Raw genomic sequence first — 21277 nt, forward strand, 5'->3', positions numbered from 1 at the left:
AGTGGGAAAAATTCAGTTAAAAATAAAATAAAGCAGTTAAAAATTAATTAAAAAATTAATTAATTTAAAATTAATAAAGCAGTTAAAAATAAAACAAAATAAAAATAAATAAAATAAAGGGCAATTTTACAATTGCCCTTTGTCCTTCTCTTCTTCGAATTGGAGGACACCCTCATGCCCAGCCCAACACCCAACATCTCAGCACAGCCCCCTGTCACATAGGTCAGCCCATCTCCGTGGTATGGTCCGAATGTTACCTTCAACAACCAGAGTTAATCACTGAAAGAGAACACAGCATTGAGAGGTACCAGCCAAATAATAACTTGAATTTTCAGCACAAATATATCATATCTGATCTCCACCCTCTGCAGAGAAGGCAAAAGAAAGTTAGAAGAGAGGAGTAAACCTTTGTTTCTTGGGAAATTATAGAGCCAGATGGACCTGCTGTTGGTAGACTGCAGAAAGGGCCCAGGGTAGGCCAGGAATGGAAACTGAGCAGTGGGGGCAAGAGTAGAGACAATGTCAGGTCTTTGGATGGCACTAGAAACAGAACCTCGACCCTTTGAACAGCCCTGGAGAGGATTCAGGTTGGAAATATTTTTCTATTTGCATTCCTATAGAGGTATCAGAACTGGGACAAGGGGCCAGCAGAAAAATGAACATTAATTAACTGTCTCTAGCGTGGTACGTGTCGGCTGGAAGTCTAACTCAAGGCAAGTATCTTGTCCAAGACGATCAACCAGTCAGTGGCTAAGTCAGGATTCAGACCCCCCAGATCTTCCACCCAAAGACTCTTAGTTATTCCACACCTCTCATCATGCCATTGTATGGTCTACTATACACCACTGTAAAGCCTCGTTCGTAGCAGTGTCACTTTTGTTTTATTCTAAACAATTAGCCTGCCTGTGCAAGTAACAGAAAGACCCACTTCACGGTTTAAAAGCACTTTTACGGGCTTCCTAGGTGGTGCAGTGGTTAAGAATCCGCCTGCCAATGCAGAGGTCACGGGTTCGATCCCAGCTCCAGGAAGATCCCACATGCCGCGGAGCAACGAAGCCCGTGTGCCACAAAAAAATAAAAAAAAATAAATAAAAGCACTTTTACTTAACATTGCCTCCTCTGAGCTTCCCAGCAACTCTGAGAGATGGGTATTATTGTCAGCTTCCCTTACAGATGCAGAAACTAAGATGAAGTGACTTTCTACTCATTCTACACCCTTTCCTCTTCCTGGCCCATGTGACTCCCTGAGTACCAAATGCTCCCCTGTTTTCTCAAAAATTTTCAAGTACGCTTCTATGAAAAAGATAGGCTGATTGTAACACATTAGATTGAACCATTTAAAATTGCTGACTTTCAACCAGTTTTGACTACAAAAATGGCAATTTCATGTGGTTCAACCTAATAAATTGTACCTCAAAGTGAAGATATTTATGCTATGCTCAGATGGACTGAACATAGGACATAGGTTGTTAATCACTTTAGGTTACTAAGGGTACTTGCTTGATATGGAGAGAAAAAAAGCAGACATTTTTAGAACTGAAATGGATTCTAGAGGTAAATCAGGAAGATACGGATGGAAGGTAATAAAAATGCTATTTTAGAAACAATATGAATGACTGTAGGGAATAACCAGGAAAAAAGACCAGCCCGTAGACAGCCTTAGAGTGGAAGGCAGTTACCACTAGGTCCTGAGCCCAGAGAAAAGGAGACGAGATCAGAGGTGTGTGAGAGGCCAGGGGCACTAATGTGCACGGGTAAACACAATGGAGGTTCCTTTAAAAACTAAACATAGAGTTATCATATGATCCAGCAATCCTACTCCTAGTCATATATCCAGAAAAGATGAAAACTCTAATTTGAAAAGATACAGGCACCCCAGTATTCATAGCAGCACTATTCACAGTAGCCAGGACATGGAAGCAACCTAAATGTCCATCGACAGATGAATGGATAAAGATGTGGTTGTGTGTTTATATATATAATAGAATTCTATACTATTGTATATATATACATACATACATAATACATATACTACTGTGTGTATATATATATATATACCATATGTATGTACTATATATATATATAGAGAGAGAGAGAATATTATAGAATACTACTCAGCCATAAAAAAGAATGAAATAAGGCCATTTGCAGCAACATGGATGGACCTAGAGATTATCATATTAAGTGAAATAAGTCAGAAAAAGAAAGACAAATACCATATGATATCACTTAGATGTGGAATCTAAAATATGACACAAATGAACTTACTTATGAAACAGAAACAGACTCACAGACATAGAGAACAAACTTATGGTTACCGAAGGGGAAAGGAAGTGGGGAAGGGATAAATCAGGAGTTTGGGATGAACAGATACACACTACTATGCACACAATAGATAAACAACAAGGATCTGCTATATAGCGCAGGAAACTGGATTCAATATTTTTGTAATAACCTGTAATAGAAAAGAATCTGAAAAAGACTATATATATATAAAACAATCACTTTGTTGTAACCTGAAACTAACACAACTTTGTAAATCAACTAAACTTCAATTAAAAACCACACACACAAATAATCACCTTAAACAAGTTAGGGTTATCAAATTAAGTTTTTTTTTTCTGCTCTGAGGATTTAATAAAAGATGTATGGAGAAATTGCTAGGCTCTTATTAAATTGTCCCTGAGGAAAGAAGGTCTATCATTTCAGATGCAAATCAAATTACTTCATTTTAAAGATCAGAAGGAGATGCAGAATGAGAATTAGGACTGGTGGGTTTCAAGTAGGGGACTGGGAAGGGGAGAACAGGAAGAGGGATGAGCAGGAAGTATCTGGATTTCAGCACTAAGTAAGAAGAATTTTGTACTAAAATGTAACAGGCTTCCTCTGGAAGTAATGAGCTCCCCATCCCGGGAAGTGCTCAAGTAATGCTTGGCTGACCACCCAACAGAGACCTTTTAAAAGGGGGTCCTGTAGTAGGGGAGAGAGTGAACCAGAATAATTTCAAGGTGCTTTTCAATTCTAAGACTCTAAGAACCCTTAAAATTCAGTGTTCTGAAGTGAAATGATATCTAATCAAGGACTACTTTTATTCAATTATAAAAAGAGAAATTTTTAAATTCTAAGCTTTATAATTCTGAAAAATGACAAGGAGCTCCTCTTAGAGTCTCTACAAATACATCTCCATCTATCTTAAAACACTTTTCTTCAAGAAGTGTCAACACTGAAGTTAATTACATTTCTCATTCAAATATATTATTTTTGGGTATTAGTTATTCTTATTCAATAGTGATTTTTAAAAACAGCCTTACCACTATTTTTCATTGCAAACATACTATATTCAGTTATGTTGCTCTTAAATAACATTTTGTAGGCTAGCAGGGAAACGTCTCCCGTCCTCATTCATCACACTTTCATATATAATTTTGTCCTGTGGGGTGGGGGGTGAGTTCTGGATTTCAAAGTGGCTGCCTCCCAGCTGGTCCATTACAGATGTGGTCCTCTACAAATGGAGCAGGAGTGGCAGTTTTAACATGTCACTTCATTCTTGAAAGGCAATGTTTGGGGAATATTCATCCTTCAATTTCCTTTCTCAGCTTCCCAAGGTAAAGGCCCATGTGTGGCATTATGGAGTAAAAGAAAACCCTGAGAGTTTAGTTGTTGACTAGTTGCTCCTAAAGCAGAATTACACTGAAAAGCGAGCGAGAGAGACTTGTAGTAGAATCTCTAGAGTCGGTAGGCAGGAGGAGCCTTTAAGTATGTGGATTAGACAGCAGAGGGGATAGGAAAAGTGCACTTTGGCTCCTGGCAGCAGAGAGTGCAGGGAGTTCCCATCCCACAGCGAATCAGCTGGACCAGCTCCAGGGGTCGGCCGACCCCTAGCAGAGCTGGACCCCACTCAGCCTGCTAGCCAGAGTGCTGCTCAGGGCCATTCTGCTCCAGCCAGGGACACAGGCTCTTTCTTGTGAGCACAGCACACACAGGATGAAATCTGTCTGCTGCTGCTGCCCATAGGGAAGGGGGCACAGGAGGCTAGAGAGGCGAGAGAGAGTGGGAGGGCCATATGTGCGTACGCGGCTCACGCTCTTTCAACCTTCACCCAATTAGACTGGTTAAATCCAAGGGAGCCGAGTCAGGGGGAAGGACAATAAGCTAAAGTAGCTGTCTCCAGTGCCTTCAGACTTGGGAGGTCACAGAGCATTGTGGTGAAGAGCAAGACCTCGTGGAATCAGACACACCTGAGTTCAAATCTAGACCCACCACTAGTAAGCTATGTGGCTCTGGGCAAGTTACCTGATCATTATAAGACCTGGTTTCCTTGTCTGTAAAATGAGGAAAACACTGAAGCATGAACCCAGAGCCTGGCCCACAGTAAGCCTTGATAAAGATCAGGTATTTTTACAAGTTGACGTCACACTTAACACAAGCCCACAGTATCACAGACTTGCTCAGCATCTTCAGCCTGCTGGTGGTACACGCCCCCAGAGCCCATGGTTCTCCACTATTCTCTACCTTCACACCTTCCCAGGCTGGGTGAGCTGCTCCTGAGGCCATCTAGGCCGTAAAAGGAGAAATCATCAGCACACCGCATAAGACAGGACTCCTTGTAAACAAGCCTGGGCCACCATGGACACTGCCCTCTCTTCCAGGACATTTGCTCCAGGGCTCACCTGGCCCTGCTTTAGTTTGACTAAGCAAACAGGTGTTGCCTTATAGCTTCTGCAGGCACTCAGCTGGGGCCAGGGCAAAAACTGTACAGGAAAAGAAAGGGAACACAGGTATCCTATAGAGCTGGGTGGAGAAGAATCTAGACTGTTTTTTTGGAGCCTGGGGCAAAAGTACCCAGGACCAATGCTTTTTAAAAAAAAACATTTTTAAGTACAGTTCAGTGGCATCCAGTACATTCACAATGTTGTGTAACCATCACCATCACCCATTTCCAAAACTTTTTGTCTCGTAAAACTGAAACTCTGTATCTGTTAAACACTAGCTCCACATTCCCCCCCTTCCCCCGGCCCGGAGGGGAATTCACTCTCTAAGAATTTGACTGCTATAGTTACCTCACACATGGGAATCATACAGTATTTGCCCTCTTGTATCTAGCTTATTTCACCCAGCATATTGTCTTCAAAGGTCATCCATGTGGTAGCATGTGTCAGATCTTCCTTCCTTTTTAAGCCTAAATAATACTCCATTACATGTGTATACCACATTTTGTTTACCCATGCATCTGTTGGACACTTGGGTTGCTTCTACCTTTGCTATAAACATGGGTGTACAACTAATACCTCTTTGAGCCCCTGCTTTCCATTCTTTGGGGTATACACCCAACAGTGGAATTGCTGGATCATGTGGTCATTCTATGTTTAATTTTTTGAGGAACCCCATACTGTTTTCCATAGCAGTTCACCCTTTTACTTTCCCACCAGCAGGGCACGAGGGTTGCAATTTCTCCAGAGCCTCACAGGCACCTGTTATTTTCTGCGGTGTGTGGTGGGTATGAAGCGGTTTCTCATCGCAGTGCTGACTTGCAGTTCCCTCATGAGCAGGGATGCTGCCCACCTTTTCATGGGCTTATTGGCCATTTGTTTACCTTCTCTGGAGAAATGTCTATTCAAGTCCTTCGTCCATTTTAAAATCGAATTGTTTTTGTCGTTGAGTTGCGGGAGTTCTTTATATAGCTGCATATTAACCCCTACCAATGGATCTTTAAGTCCCTCCTATGCGTGACCCTTGGGGGGGTGGCAAACCCCTAAAGCAGTGACTCTCAACCCATTAGAATTACCAAGGAACTTAAAAAATACGGATGCCTAGGCCTTTGGTGGCTCTGCATCAATTGGCCTGGGATGGGGTGTGAGGCATCAGTCCTTTCTAGTCTCCTCCAGGTGGTTCTAAGATGCACCCAGAATTGAAACCACCACTACAAAGTCTCTGTCCCTTGGGAGGTGCTGCCCTTGCACTTGCTGCTGAGCAAGCAGGACTAGGGAGAGAACGACTAGGTCCCCAGGGCCCAGCCACAGGGAGAAGCTCTACCAAGTCAGGGGCGCGTTAAAATAACAGGAAAGGCAGGCCTCTCTACTCGGTCACCCAGCCCCACCACAGATATATCAAGAGAAAACAAGCAACCACTGTCTCCCGAGAAAGCACTGGAGGGAAAGACCGGAGGAAGGCCCTGCGGCCTCTAGGAAGCCCAGCAGGCAGTGTGTGGTGCGGAGCACTGGGCGAGGGGGCAGGAGCCCTGGGTGTCTTCCAGCTCCGCCACCAACTCCCCTGTGACTTCAGGGACGTCACCTTGCTTTCCTGTGCCCGAAGGGGCCCCTACAACAGAGGACACTGGCCGGTGCAATGGTTCTCAACTCTGCTGTCCCTTGGATTCACCTGAGGAGCATTTAAAAAACGCCGGCCCCCTCTGGATATCCTGACTCCACTTGGTCTAGGTGGGGCCTGAGCCTCTTCCTTTGGTAAAGCTTTCAGGTGATTCTAGGTGGCCAGGGTTGGGAATCCCGCGCTAGTGGTTCTCCAAGTTCCCTCCTCGGTGCTGACATCCCAGAGCTCTTCTGCCCCCGTGTCTGGCGGTGGCAGTCATGGCCTGAGTGCTCAGCATATCAGACACCTCCCTGCCTCTTACAGCCCGTGGGAGCACTGGCCTGATGCTCCCTCAAAGGTTAAGAGGACCAGTTGCCTTCTAAGGACTGGAAAAGAAATGGATTCGGACCTCCGGTGACACCAGAGGAGGCCCTGTCCTTTTCCACAAACCCCAGAAGAACATCTCATGCTCAGTCCCGTTGGGCATAACGTAGAAGGTGGAGCGCACACTGGGGACCGATCACTTGAGAGCAGAGAAGGCCGGTGGCCAGCAGGCAGACAGCTGGGTGGGAGCAGGAACAGCTTACTAAGAGGCCGACGCGCCAGGCGGGCCCTGCAGAGAGGGAGGGGCTTTACCAAGCTGAGGCACACACCTCCAGCCGAGGCCTTGTTAGGGCCATAGGATGCTCGTGGAGAAACGAGACTTAAGCCTGGCTGCCAGGAGGCAGGCACTTGCATATCCTGAGCCCACGCATGTGCGAGGCCAGTAAGAGTTCACAGCCAGCCAACTGAAGGTCTCTCCTAATCGGCTTATGCTGGGAGACAGCAAACAGCTTCCAACAGGAAGAGCCAAGGAAATGGGTGACTGGCACTGGGGGTCGTGCCTGTAAGAGGCTGGGATGGCGGCAGTTAGCTGGAGACTTCTGTGACAGACTCCCTGTGTTCTCTCTTGCCTCTAGTTTGCATCCCTCATCCTCCACTCCAGTTTCAGTGAACTCTCCACTAGCACCCCTCCCCCTGGAGTTCTTACCTTGAATGCCTCCACCTTCCCCGCTGGGCCGGGGCAGCGAGGGGTGCACCCACCCAGGGACCGGGGAGCCCAGACCTACAGCAAGCAGCCTCAGGTCTTCCCTGGAAGCCAGTCCTTCCTGATGGACCGCCCCACACTTGGAGATGAGTGACCAGTTAGCCTTTCCCAGCAAATAAATTGCTGTCCTTGGTTTTGTCTCTGGAGATGGGAGTTTTTTAGTCATTTTGCTGAATAATCTATGGAAGTGATATAATAACGATAACTTATCATGACAGCTAACATGCACTGAGTGCCAGGCACTGTTCTAAGTGTTTTGTACACCCTATTTCATTTCACCTGCACAATTCTAATCTCTTTATGCCCCCATTTTTCCCATGGTGAGACTTCAAGCAGAACCGTACTCCCGAGATCCCCTGCTTTTCCCTCTCCTGGTACCACAAGCTTCCCTAGTGGCTACTTCAGGGGGCTGAGGAGCTGCACTTGCAGTTACAGAGTCCACACAGCTTCCTGACACAGAGGAAAGGTGGAGAAGTGCGCAGTGGCTAAGCTGGGGGAGCGCAGCACACGTGTGTGTGTGTGTGTGTGTGTGTGTGTGTGTGTGTGTGTGTGTGTGTGTGTGTGTGTGTGTGTGTGTGTGTGTGTGTGTGTGTGTGTGTGTGTGTGTGTGTGTGTGTGTGTGTGTGTGTGTGTGTGTGTGTGTGTGTGTGTGTGTGTGTGTGTGTGTGTGAGAGAATCGGGTTTTAGCTGCCATTCTCCAGACGGAAATACGCGCCCCTCCACCCGTCGAGGCCCCTGGAAGAGCCAGGCAGCACCAATAATGCAACCCGCTGGCGCCACCTCGCGGACGAGAGGAGGAAGTCAGGCTTTGGAGATGGACCCAATGGAATTCCAGCAACGAAAACATTTCACAGTTTAATTAGTCCGTAGCATCAACAGGTCTCCCTGGCGACCCCTGTCGCTGCCTCCCGACAGAACCAGGTCCCTCCCTCTTCCCATTCCATAAATACCTGGCACAGGTATGCATGCAAACCCCCACGCTGATTATCTGACCAGTGACAAAAAGAAGCTCAGAACTAAGAGAACTCTGTGTCTGCTTCCTCAAAGTAAAATGAGTGACCTCAAGAGCCCTGCCAGCCTTGACTTCTGAAGCCAGTGGCTGTCGTACTTGAGTGTGCACAGAATCCCCTAGGGACTTGTTAAGACGCAGACTGCAGGCCCCACCCCTGCGTTTCTGGCCCAGAAGGTCTGGAGTGGGGTCTGAGAATGTGCATTTCTACAAGTTCCCAGGGGATGCTGATGCTGCCAGTCCGGAGACACCCCTCACGCGGGAGACCATCGCTGTTCTCAGCGGTTCCGTCTCCCTGGTGTGAGAGACAGTGAATAAACAAGCACGTGGAAGGAACACAGAGCTTATACAAAATAGAAGCCAAGGCCCCAGCAACGTGTCTGTCAAAGGCACATCAATGAGTGTCTCAGACCCTGGCAGGGCTGAGGGGACCACGGTTGTGCTGTGCGTCTCCCCGTGGTTTGGTCGGTCCTTTGTGAAGCATGAACACCTGGGTAGGAGTGAGGGGGCCGGGGAGCTTGCAGTAGCTGTGGAGGGGAGGGAGTCAGCGATGAAAGGAGGAGTCTAGGCTTTGGGCCACGGGTAGAAGACTTTTCTGGAGACTGGGTGATACAATGGGAGAGTTAGAAGAGATCTTAAGGGTCATCTAAGTCAACCTTCATTTTTAAGATGAAACTGACTCAGGTAAAACGACTTTTCCAAAGACACATGGCCATTCCATAGCTCTTTCCCTTTAAGCTCCCAACCCCCTTTCTTCACAAGTGGGTCCCAGAGAAATCCCACAAAGTCAAAATCAGTTCATGAGACAGGTGAGTGCCATGATGCTCTTCTAACGCGCGGGCCACGTCCCCAGCGGCCTCCGGTCCACATCCCTCCCCCTCCGCTCTCCCTACCTTTCACCAAGGGGAAGAAGCAGTCCATCTCCACGCTGCTTCGGGAGTGGGAGATGCACAGGGCACTGCTGGGGACCAGGCCCTCCTGGGGGGGGCTCCGTTCCGTGGTGCGGACCAGACACCAGCCCGGCCGCTCGCTCGGCCGCTCCAGCAGCTCCACGGTCTGTCCCACCTGGATGCTCAACTCGCTGCTGTGGCCTGCGCTGAAGTCCTGGAGGACCACGGTCAACTCACAGCCGCCAGAGAGCTTGGGGGTGGGGTGGGGGTGGGGGTGGAGTAAAACATGAAGGCGCGGGGATGGTGGGGGGGGGAGATGGGCGGGCGGGAGGGAAGGGGGCAACGTGTACAGGAGAGCAGAGGAGGGGGGAAGACAAATAGAAAAGATGGGATTCAGGGTGGAGAGAAGGCAGGAGATGGGAAAGGGAGTTGGGAACAGGAAAGGAAACGAGAAAAACAAGAAATTAACACAGTGCCATTCAATTATTCAGCCCTCCTAGCGGCAGCAAGTCTGGAGCCTGCCCAGAACCCGGCTTTGCTTCTAATTCCTTCCTATGTGGTTGGAGTTCTTTCCATTATTATTCCTTTACCAAGTCTCCAGCTACTTGTGTCCTCCAATCCCTTCCCCAGTACGTCCCTTCACTTCTTCCAAGGGCTCCGTCTTGGGCCCCGCGCCTGCCTGCACTGCCAGCCCTCAGACTCTTCTGGTATCATTTTTAACTCGCTCACTCTCACCTGATTCTAGCTGATGCTGGGAATAATGGAAGAGATGACCTCCCTTCCTCTCACCCCTACAACCTTCCGCATCCCTACCCCATGCTGGAGCCATTAGCATAAACAGGAGGCACTAGTGACATAAAAAGGGATGGGCCCTCAACTCAAAGGTAGAAGCAGAAGACTGCTTATCCGGAAGAGGAACAGAACTGTTTTATGCTAGCTCAGCCACTGGGGAGCAGGAGGAAGACGGGCAGGGAAGAAGGGGCACATCTTCCTCAGGAACCATCCTTAGTGCTCCAGCCTGTCCTCCCTCCAGGCCTGCCACTGCTTCTGGGGCAGAACCCATAAAACTGGGCAGAGAGACCCTGAGATAGGAACACTGTCTACTAGCTGAACACTGAGACTTTCACCCTCACCGTGAGAAACCATTAGCTACTCATTTGTCTTCCAGAACTCAGCACAAAGCCTCCCTCTTGGAAGAGCTGCTGTACTTAGGGGCAGGGTTAGAAGGAGGGAAGGGAAGGAAAGGGAGGCCCAGGGACCTGGCTCGGCAGCCTGTTCTCTAAGGTTCAAGGGGAAGCCCCCTACCACCTCCAGGGGCCTCGCCTTCAGCCTGTACTTCTCCGATTTAAGCCTTCAGGGCCTGCAGCCGCAGTAATGCACTAGTCCAGATTTGCTGGGTAGCTATTTCACACAGGTTCGGGGAGGCTTCTGCTAAATGGTAAACACAGCGAACACCACAGGGAGTAGGCAGTCAACAGTCCCGCCAGGAACAAGAGCTCAGAATCAGAACTGTGAGAGTTTTCTATAAAAGGAACTCGAATGTTACAGAGGGCTTGAACAGGTCAAAGGGACGCATCAGACTGATGGCTGCAGTGTGTGTCATCACCAGCCACAGGGCACGGAGCCCACTCTGAACACGTCACGGACGGGCACGGTACTGCCGTCGGGCTTACATCAAGAACAAACACTGTAGGGCAGAAGGTGGGAGATGGACAGAAACAGAAGAAGAAACAAACATGGTTTAGGTTCATTTTTTCCCTTCAACTTTCCTGGTCCCATTAAGCGCACAGACCCCGCTACCCCACCCTCCTGGTGCTATCTTCACTGGAGTGTCATTTAGAGAAGGATGTCATGGGATGGAAATACCTCAAGTTTGAAGAGTTCTTTTACAGTACCTTCACGTATATTATCCACTCCACCTCTATCTCTTATATCAAGAAATTTAAGTTCAGAAATGTCGAGATCAGTGGTTGGAACACTGAGTGTGTATAAAAGTCACCTAGGGAGGTTACTGAAAATGCAGACGCCCTATCTGGTCCCTCCCTTGCCCGAGCCCCCAATTACAGATTAGGATTCAGGAGACCTGGGTTAGGGTCCAGAAATGCATATTTTTAACAAGGAACCCCACCCCCACCCCCGCAACTCACGATTCTGTAAAGTGGGTCCCTGGAAAACTGTTTGAGAAACAATTGCTAGATGGCGTCCCACAGTCACCCAGCTGGGCTTGAACTCAGACCTCGACTACGAATCCCATGCTCCTTAAACCACACACCACAGGGCAAATTACATATTTGCAGGTGTATCTGTGGTTGGAGAGGGTGGGAGGCACGTGGAGAGAAGAAGACATCAGCGACCTGGGCTACTGGGCCGCTCAGTTTGCGAGCTCTTAAACTTCTGGATTGCAATTCTTGCCCAGTCTACACTGCATATGAATAACTATATCACTGAAACACAAATTTCACTCTGATATTCTACTTAATTTTTTTTCTTAATTGAGACATGCTGATGGCATCCCACTAAATCGATGTCACTTTCCACTAATGGACCACCTGTAGGATGCTGGGCTAGATGACCACAAAATTTCCTTAACTCTGAGAAGTTCTGTTGCTGAGCTTCTATGCCTCTGTGGGGTTCTCCTCTGTGCCACCCTCAGGTACTCTCAGGTTCTTTCCTGGAGCCAAGGGTGCACAGGGCCTGAGATGTAAACTGCAGCCTTTTCAGGGCTGGTTGTGGCCCGCTGCAGACTGCTGAGGCAAAGCAGAGGGGGCCTGAGGCTCTGGCTGCAAACAGCCCAGAGGGTCACCAGACATAAGGCCCGCCGTCCCTTAGGGCAAGTTACAGCCAGGCCCACCCACAGGCAGGTGAGGGGCCAGGGTTGGGGTAAGAGAGCATAGAGCCAGGTTGTGTGCTTCTACAAATCAAAGATGCAGTTCCTGGAGAGAAGCCTGGAAACACCAGCAGGTGGTGCAGTCTGCCTGCTGCAGGCTGCCCCATCCAGAGATGCAGGAGGAAGTGGAAGATGGGGGATGGGCGTTTCTGTGCTGCTCAAGCTCTCGATCCAGCCAGACCCAGTACAGTCAAATACAGGGTGCATGTCCTGGTTCCCCTCACTTCAATCGTTTGGCCAGAGAGATTACTACTCAGGGTCCCCACCCAACGGCAATAAGGGAATTCCAAAGATTGGCAGTTGAGTGGGTTTGGAGAAATGCATGAGGCAGGGGTCAGGCACGGCTCACCACCCCCCCACTGCCAAACCATCTCTTATCCTCTCCCCAGAGCAACAGGGAAGTTTTAGGGTGCACAGGGGGACTTGGGGTTCACACTTGAGAAACACCGCTTCAGAGAACCCATGATGGAATCAGTCCTGGAAAGTTCTAAGAGTCGCTGTTGGCAGGGGAAGGGTCAAGGCCAGGGGGCCAAGAGATCTCTGAGTAATCTTGGCACACTGCAGGCTTTTCCTCACAATCCTTAAAGTAATCCACCCAGCTTCACGCTTTATGTCTTCTGGGCTGCGATGCGTCACACCACCTATGGAATGTTAATTACAGAGTGTGCCCCTCACTAACCAACAAACCCGAATCCCTCACAAATACTAAATTAGCAGTTTCATAGAAAAGTACATGTGTTTTTTTTTTTTTTCTTTCTTTCTGTCCAATTTGGCGTGTGTCTCACAGAGCCCCAGGACCGTTATTTTCTCTTCTCTTCCCAGTTCCAAAGGAGCAGTGGGTGTGTCCCCACCCTCACGGCTTCTCATTGCCTTTGCACTGAGTGGCACGTTCGGGAAGTTCCCGCCTCTCTCCCTGAGCTACATCTCTGGTCCCAGGAACTTACATAGGTCTATCCAAACAACCTGTTGTAGAAAAAGCTGAAAACAAGAACATTTCTTGTTTTCATCTAATTATTTTCTTCTCTACAGCCATTTAACAACTGTTTTAATGTCCTCCCTTTGCAAATCCTTAGATTTTTGTTTTATATTTCTCTGCATACTCATTTTCTAAATTTTCCTTTTAGGCCTGCAAATTATTTTTCACATCTGGCTTCATTTTCAATACTCCCTTGTCCGAGATGACCCCCTTTGTTCTTTCCCAGCACAAAGCTGTCACATACAACTTGTCTCTCAGCTGTTCCCCCGCCTGACTAGCCATGGAGACATGGAGGGAGCTGGAAAACCACTGCCCACTTACCCTCTCTGCCTCCCTACTGGGCTTCTCTTTTGGCCACTTGACCCCTCCTTGTAGAGCCATTCACACCGGGGCAGCACAGAAGCTCCTCTGTCTTAACACTCTCTCCGTCTCTCAATGGCTCTCTCTCCCACATTCCAACTTAAAGATGACTTTTTAAAACTGTCAATTCCTTGAATAGCTGTTTCCCCCTAACTAGCCTCCACTCTTACCTCTCTGATGCCTCTTTTCTCCCCTCGTCTTGCCCCATCCTCCCATTTCATGGCTCTAAACTTCAATTACTTTCAAAATTTCCTCGGTACCCCTGGCCCCCCTTTGCCTGCTTTAACTACCTGCTCTCCTATTTACAATAGCCACGACATGGAAGCAATCTAAATGTCCACCAACAGATGAATGGATACAGAAGCTGTGGCACATATATACAATGGAATAGTACTCAGCCATCAGAAGGAACGAAATTGAGTTATTTGTAGTGAGATAGATGGACCTAGAGTCTGTTATACAGAGTGCAGTAAGTCAGAAAGAGAAAAACAAATACCGTATGCTAATGCATATATACGGAATCTAAAAAAACGGTACTGATGAACCCAGTGACAGGCGCAGATGTAGAGAATGGACTTGAGGACGCAGGGAGGGAAGGGGAAGCTGGGATGAAGCAAGAGTAGCGTTGACATATATACACTACCAAATGTAAAATAGACAGCTAGTGGGAAGCTGCTGCATAACACAGGGAGATCAACTCCATACTTGGTGATGACCTAGAGGGGTGGGACAGGGAGAGTGGGAGGGAGGCTCAAGAGGGAGGGGATATGGAGATACGTGTATACATAGAGCTGATTCACTTTGTTGTACAGCAGCAACTAACACAACATTGTAAAGTAACATACTCTAACAAAGATCTGAAAAAAAAAGTTTAGAAATGAAAAAAAGAAAACAACAAAAACAACCACCTGTCCCGCCGCCCCTACCTGGCTGCCAGCCATCTGCCCGTAAATACCGTGTCATCTTGGCCTTGCACTCTTTCACCTGCAGGCTTCGCTCTGAAGTCACCCCATGTAGCTCTGCCATCAGGCAGTTGCTGACTCTCCCGGCACTTCAGATGTCCTGCTCTCCACCAAGCTGAGTTATACTTGTCCTCAAAGAAGACAAAACCTCTACGATCAGGTCCCCTCTTCAACTATTTCTCAAGAGAAAAGCAAGCCTTGTTGTGTAGACCCTTTTTACTGACTGAAATGTAAAAAACTCATTTTCCCTCCATTAGCAGGGCCCCTGATTTCTCTAAGATGAGCGCTCAGCGGCCTATTTTCTGTCTTTTCACGATGTATGTTGGGTCTCTTCTACAAGCTCGTTGGTTACTCTCTCCATGAACAACACTCCCACTCGATGGGCATCCTCAGCCGCATCTCTCATCACCACAGAGGCCAGAGGTGACTCGATGGGCACCAGGAAGGGCCATCACGCCCTGTTCAAAACTCTGAGGCTGCATCGCGATTTTACTGCATGTTTTAACACTACCTGCAATGGATGCTTGACTTCCTGACATCGACCCCATTCCAGATATTAAGACCAAACTTACTCCTGCTCGAGAAGTGTTGGGAGCACAGACTCAGCGTGAAGTCAGGTGTACTGGAGTCTTCTCTGACCTCGTACCCCAGGTTCTTTAATCTGGCATCTTTCTCCCTTCACAGCGACCCGCACTCCAGCAGCGAGGCCCAGTCCGGCCTTGGTGTGAGTCTTGGGTGAGGGCTGCTGACCTCTTTGATGCTAACTGCCACCTGGATCACCTCCCATTGCCTCTGAGTCATCATCTGACTCTTTCACTTCCCTTTCCCAGGGAATGTAAATTGATACAGCCGCTATGGAGAACAGCATGGAGGTTCCTTGCAAAACTAAAAATAGAGTTACCATATGACCCAGCAATCCCACTACTGGGCACATACCCAGAGAACACTGTAATTAATTCAAAAAGACACATGCACTCCAATGTTCATTGGACTATTTATAATAGCCAGGACATGAAAGCAACCTAAACGTCCATCAACAGATGAATGGATAAAGAAGATGTGGTACATACATACAACGGAATATTACTCAGCTGTAAAAAGCAATGAAACTGGGACATTTTTAGAGACATGGATGGACCTAGAGACTGTCATACAGAGTGAAGTGAGTCAGAAAGAGAAAAACAAATATCGTATATTAACGCATATATGTGGACTATAGAAAAATGGTACAAATCAACTGGTTTGCAAGGCAGAAATAGAGACACATGTAGAGAACAAACATATGGACACCAAGTGGGGAAAGTGGGGATGGTTGGGGAGGGGAATGAATTGGGAGATTGGGATACCAAATTGTACATTCTAAATATATGCAGTTTATTGTAAAAAATAAAAAACAAACAAACAAACAAAAAAATAAGGGAGTGGTGGGACCCCAGGCCCCTTTATGGAAGATGAGTATTCACTGCTTCCTTTTCATTCTGCATTGCTTCCCGTGAACCTTCCATCTGAAGAAGCTCCCCTTTCCCCTGAGTCTAACTGCGCATGGTACCTGCCACCTGACTCTACCGCTAACTGTGACCATCAGCTTCGGACACGGCCTCACCAAGCGCTTGGATCCGGCGCTCAGACGGATAGGGAACCACGCTCTGGAGCGCCCATTAAATAAGTCAGGTCTCCTCCTCTCCTGGCAGCCTGCCCTCCGACGCCCTTATCTAATTCTTCCGCGACGCTTAGGCGCTGCCAGGCATGGAGTTCTGGGAACCAACGTCCACATGTGAATGGAAGCACAGGAGGCCAGAGCTGGCCCAGAAACATGTCAGGCTAGAAGGTGTCTACTTGATGCGGCTGAAGGGACACTGAGAAGGCCTGCTGACTCCTGGTCCAAATCCCACCATCAGAGATTAATCTCCTCTCACTTAGTAATGTCCCTTACCACAAAACGCCTCAAAGCAGAGGGTGTTCATGATTCCCTTCCAAGCAAAAAGATGAGAAGCTGCATGCGGGTGACAGGCCGCTGTGCTCATGTGGTGTTAAGCAGGAAGATGTTCAGAACAGCACTTTTAATGAGGAAAACTTCACAATTATGACACCGAAAAGCCCCTAAAACTAGAATATAAAACCTAACAGGAAGGAAATGGTTAAGTAACTGTGACACAGCCGCCAGGTGAGTGCTTACCTGTGCAGCCCTTAGATAACGCTCATCACACACAAAGCAAGAAAGAGAAAGAGGACAGGATGTAAGGCTGCTTACATAACTATGCCAAGAACGTCAACAATTAACCACTCCAGGCGTAGGAAACTAACAGGAAGGAGATCCATCTAAATGTTAAAATTCGCTTTGTTGGGTGAGGAACTCTGAGCAATTTCCCCCCTCCTTTCTAATTTCCAGGACTGCCCAATATTCCCTACCCAAAATAATTTTATAGTGAGAGCAACCAGAACATCAACAATAACAACCTATAAGACAAGTCAACCGCGTAATGGGGTGGGGGGGACCCGCAAATATTCCAAGGAGGCATAATACTTTCAGGGGGAAAAAAGGAGGGTGGATGGATGCACACGTCCCGGTGTTGCTCTAGGACCACCACGTGAGCTTCAGGAAAGCGGAAAGTGGCTTCTGATGCCTCCGTGTTGTTGCGCTTCAAAATCTGTCCCTGTAAACCCCTGTCCCCACACTCCTGTGAAACCCAGATGAGCTCTCAGGTCCCTTTCCTGGAGTTCAGCACTCTGTTCTTATCCAGAGTTACATTTTTCAGGCAGAGGTGTGAAGCACTGAGGAGTACGGCCGTGGAGCTCGGGGTTGTCTTCAGGTTGCACGTGGGTGCCCATGGAGCTGCCAGGTCCAGATGAGTCTAAAGCTGACGATCTGCTTTATCTCTGCTCGCTGGAGCTGGGGCGGCTGCTTGGTTTCGCTGTTTCCCAAGGTGCGGAGACGGAGGGCAGAACCACAGCGGGGCGTGGGGGGATGGGGGGCAGTCGTCCGCGTCAACTGCACAGTAAGTAACAGTGGGAAGCATGAAGGAGGGACTCGGGAGGCCTTGGCGCTGGTGTGACACTGGGGAAATCCCTTCCCCTCTCCACACCTGAATTTCCTCGTTCTTAAGATGAGGAAACTGAACTTCAGAGCCCCTTCCAGTTTTAATACTCTATGAGCGGCGCAGTTTCTACATTTACTCTTTAACACACAGCCCAATGTAATTTTCTTAGGCACCTATCATTCCTGTGTCGTCCTGTTTATTTGTTAACTTATTGTCACATCACACATCAGAATGTAGGATCCAGGCAGGGATGCAAGGTCCCACATTCTCTGTCTTGCTTACGGCAGCATCTCCTGAGTCGAGAGGGATGCCTGGCACACGGCAGGTGATCAATAAACACCCACTGAACACACGAGTGAATAAACGTAGCTGAGACGCATAGTTACGACGCCTGAGAGGTCTCTCTCGCTGGCTGCCCACCTATTCCTGTCCGTGCCTTCCAGATCCCACAGTATATGTTCTGAGACCCTTTTCAAAAAAAACTATCTTGCCCTTTAGTCATCTGGCCAGATCTCCACTAATTCCTAAAACTGACAAAAACAACATCAGGGGGAGAAGTTTTAAACCCACAAGCACAAAGAAATGGGAGGTAATAGCAGATAAGAGAAAACAAGGTTTTTTTTAAATAACGGAATTTCACTACAAGAGTGGGATCTGACTTGGTAGAACGGAGCCGGTGAGATGCCAGCTCCCCGCATTAGCCCTGCACGATCCGCAGAAAGCCTCAGGCAGTGGGAGCACCAGGCAGCACAGAGGGCAGGAGCACAGGTGGCGCTAGAGAGGGAAGACGGGCTGGGAGTCTGTAAAGTGAGCAGACTCCTAGCTCCCCCTCTACCCAATGTACGCTTTCCTGAAAAACTGAAATTCACTGAGTATCTACCTACAGACTAAGGAGATGACCACAGCCTTGTCCCTCTTGGTTTCCAGGATAACGGCAGCCAAATACAAACATTTTAGGCAGATTTGAGGCTCTTCCATTGAGCAACCAAAAAGATGTACAGAAACTCAAATTCCGACGGCGGAGACCCCTCCCCCACAGCTGCAGTGCCCTGCCAGATCACGCCGGTGACACCTGCCAGCCGGTAAGCTCCGTCCACACACAGCACATTCAGCTGGCTTCTTGGTGCCTCAAGATTCAGCTAAGGATCACCGGGCTTTTCAGAAAAGTCTCTCTGACAGAGACCAAACTAGGCAAACAAAGAGGACCAGGAACTCAGAGGGAAGAAAATGCAGGCAGGACAATAACACTTCAACAACACTATAATATTCTCAGAGAGATAAGAGAGGATATTTTATCCATGACAAAAGAACAAGCTGTGACAGGAAGGGGGAAACGCACAGGATGAGAAAGAGCTCTCAGAACCTAAAACTATGGCTGAAAAGAAACATTTCATAGGTGGGTTGGAGACACGGTCAAGGTTTTCAGAAAGTAGAATAAGAAAACCAATAGAGGGAAATAAGAGAAAATATAAGAAAATCAGAGAATCAACCTAACAAGCCTTAGATAGAATGGAAAGGAATAATTTGTAAAGAAAAATTCCCAGGACTGAAGGGCATGAGTTGCCAAGCTGATAACAATGTTGTAATTAATTTTAAAAAGACCCTCTAAAGCACAGCATTGGAACATACTGGCAGAAAAAGGGTGTTCTAGAAGCTTTCAGAGAGGAGGAAAAAAGGTAAAACCCAACAAATCAAGAACCATAATGACAGCAGATTTCAACAACATAAACATAAAAGAAAATGGAGCAATTTCTTCCAAATTCTGAGTGAGAATGATTTCCAACCTAGAATGCTATGCCCAAACCACCATCAAGATGAGGGTTCACTAAAGGCATTTTCAGACATTGAAGACTCAAAACTTTGCCTCAACAAGCATTCAGTAGGTATTATTACCACTGTTGTTCTCCCAATTTTCCTTTCATTCTCTTTATTTTGTTTCTCTTAATGTGATATGCCTTTGATATACACAAAACGAGTTCCTTCATTCCCTTTAACAGAAAAGGAATTAATAGGTAGACGTGTTGAGACACGCCTGAACCACAAAATGGTTTTCGATTTTAGCAAAGCATTCATGCAACTTGCACGATAATCTTTTAGCCAAAACAATGAAATGTGGGCTGAGATGATGATGAAACTGTTAGGTGGATTGATGGCCTATTAGAGGTGAAAGAAATCTGGGGGTTCATCTGATCCAACTCTCCTATTTTACAGGTGAGAAAAACAAACCCCCCAAAGAGAAAGGGACTTACCTAAGGAAGATTGTGTCTGGAAGATTGAGTAGAAACTCAATAAACATTTGTTGCTTGAATTAGGGCATTAGTAAGTAAATGAGTTAAATCAGAGATTATCCAACCCTCTTAACTCATACGTGGAAAAACTAAGGATCTCAAGCTAGTTGGTAGCGGGGCCAAGACTGGACTCAGGTTTTCAATTTAGGCTCAGCACACTTTTCCCTAAACCTTGCTAGATTAATGACTGCATCGCTCTAGGAAAATAACACAAGGCACTAAGTCCACACTCCCACCTAACGCTTCGATATATGGAGCGATGTCAGTGGGGGAGGAGGACTTTCAAATCCAAACTGCAGAGGATGCAGAGCTGGGAGAGGGAGCCAGAATTACAGATCACAGGGGCCCAGGGCCTTTGTGGGCTTCTCTCTCGCCTCCTCCCCAAGGCAGGACCCTTTGAAAGATATCCTGCTGTCTGCTTTATGACACTGTTCCCTGCTGATGGAGGGCTGTGCTTTTAAGAACATTTTCTTGGTTTTCGGATGCATGGTTCTCAGTTGGCTCTCTAGGGTAGTAGAGAAGAACTGTTTCTTCAACAGAGCTTCACATATGTGAAGACGTGATCAAGGATTTCTTAAGTCTTCTTTTTTCCAAACATTCCTTCCAATGGTTCTAGAATGTGTGGTTTCCAACATTTTCTTCATTTTGTTCTGGGTACACTTCAGCATGTCACTGTGCCTCCTAACAGGGGGCTCCTAGAACTCAACCCAACCCCTTAGATGGGAGTCTTCCAGCACAGACTAAGGCACGCGCTCACTTCTCAGGAGATGCCGCTATACATCTATCCACGCGGTCCGAGAGTCTCCTAATTAAGTCAAACTGTTGGCGTCTATTAAGCAGAATCTACTGCACACCCCAATCTGGTTTGCAGGGTCTTCTCAAGCCTGTTCCTCCCCTTTCTCTACTTGGGGCTCTGAGGCTTTTAACTCAGAGAATTTTCTTCATTTAATGAGATTTCTCTAGCTAAGGCTTAGTGTTCTGGATTCTCTCATCCAATTTTGTGTCATCTGCAAACTTGCAATTTATGCTTCAATATGTTTACCCAAGTGAGAGAGGAAAATGGAGAAAAAGATAGGAACAAGGACGGAGCTCAGAGACACTGCACTGTAGGCTCCTAACAGATGGACGAGATCCACCCAGAGGAGAGACTACACTAGCTTCCGGGCACGGTTCCCTCCCCCACCTAGGGGGGAAGTTACAGGGCTTCAGATCTGGCTTAACTTAACACTTATTCATTTGTTCATTCAATATGAGTTTATCAAACGCTGGTTAGAGCTCTGCAGCATGGGAGGAGGAAATGCAGATGGACACAGAATTCGGAGGTCTGCTCCTTACCTGTGTCCTCCATACCCAGGCTTCGGAACCATCCAGGCTAGGCACAAGCTGTCAGCAGAGATGGGGCCAGCAGGATTAACAGCCAGGCAATGAATTTGGGCCTCTGCAACATTGGCCCTTAGTCTGGCGATAACTGTGC

General features: G+C 47.5%; 1 protein-coding gene across 3 annotated transcripts in view; it reads right to left on the reverse strand.

Annotated features, from left to right (window-relative positions):
• KALRN (kalirin RhoGEF kinase) overlaps positions 1–21277 on the reverse strand; it is a 653746-nt gene that overhangs the window by 118288 nt on the left and 514181 nt on the right. For all 3 annotated transcript variants that reach the window (XM_057696213.1, XM_057696214.1, XM_057696215.1), the window contains exon 32: positions 9296–9542. In XM_057696213.1, coding sequence (XP_057552196.1) covers positions 9296–9542 — 247 coding nt within the window. The remainder of the gene's footprint in view (positions 1–9295; positions 9543–21277) is intronic.

The sequence above is a fragment of the Hippopotamus amphibius genome, chromosome 10 (genome assembly GCF_030028045.1).
Source record: "Hippopotamus amphibius kiboko isolate mHipAmp2 chromosome 10, mHipAmp2.hap2, whole genome shotgun sequence".
NCBI lineage: Eukaryota > Metazoa > Chordata > Mammalia > Artiodactyla > Hippopotamidae > Hippopotamus > Hippopotamus amphibius.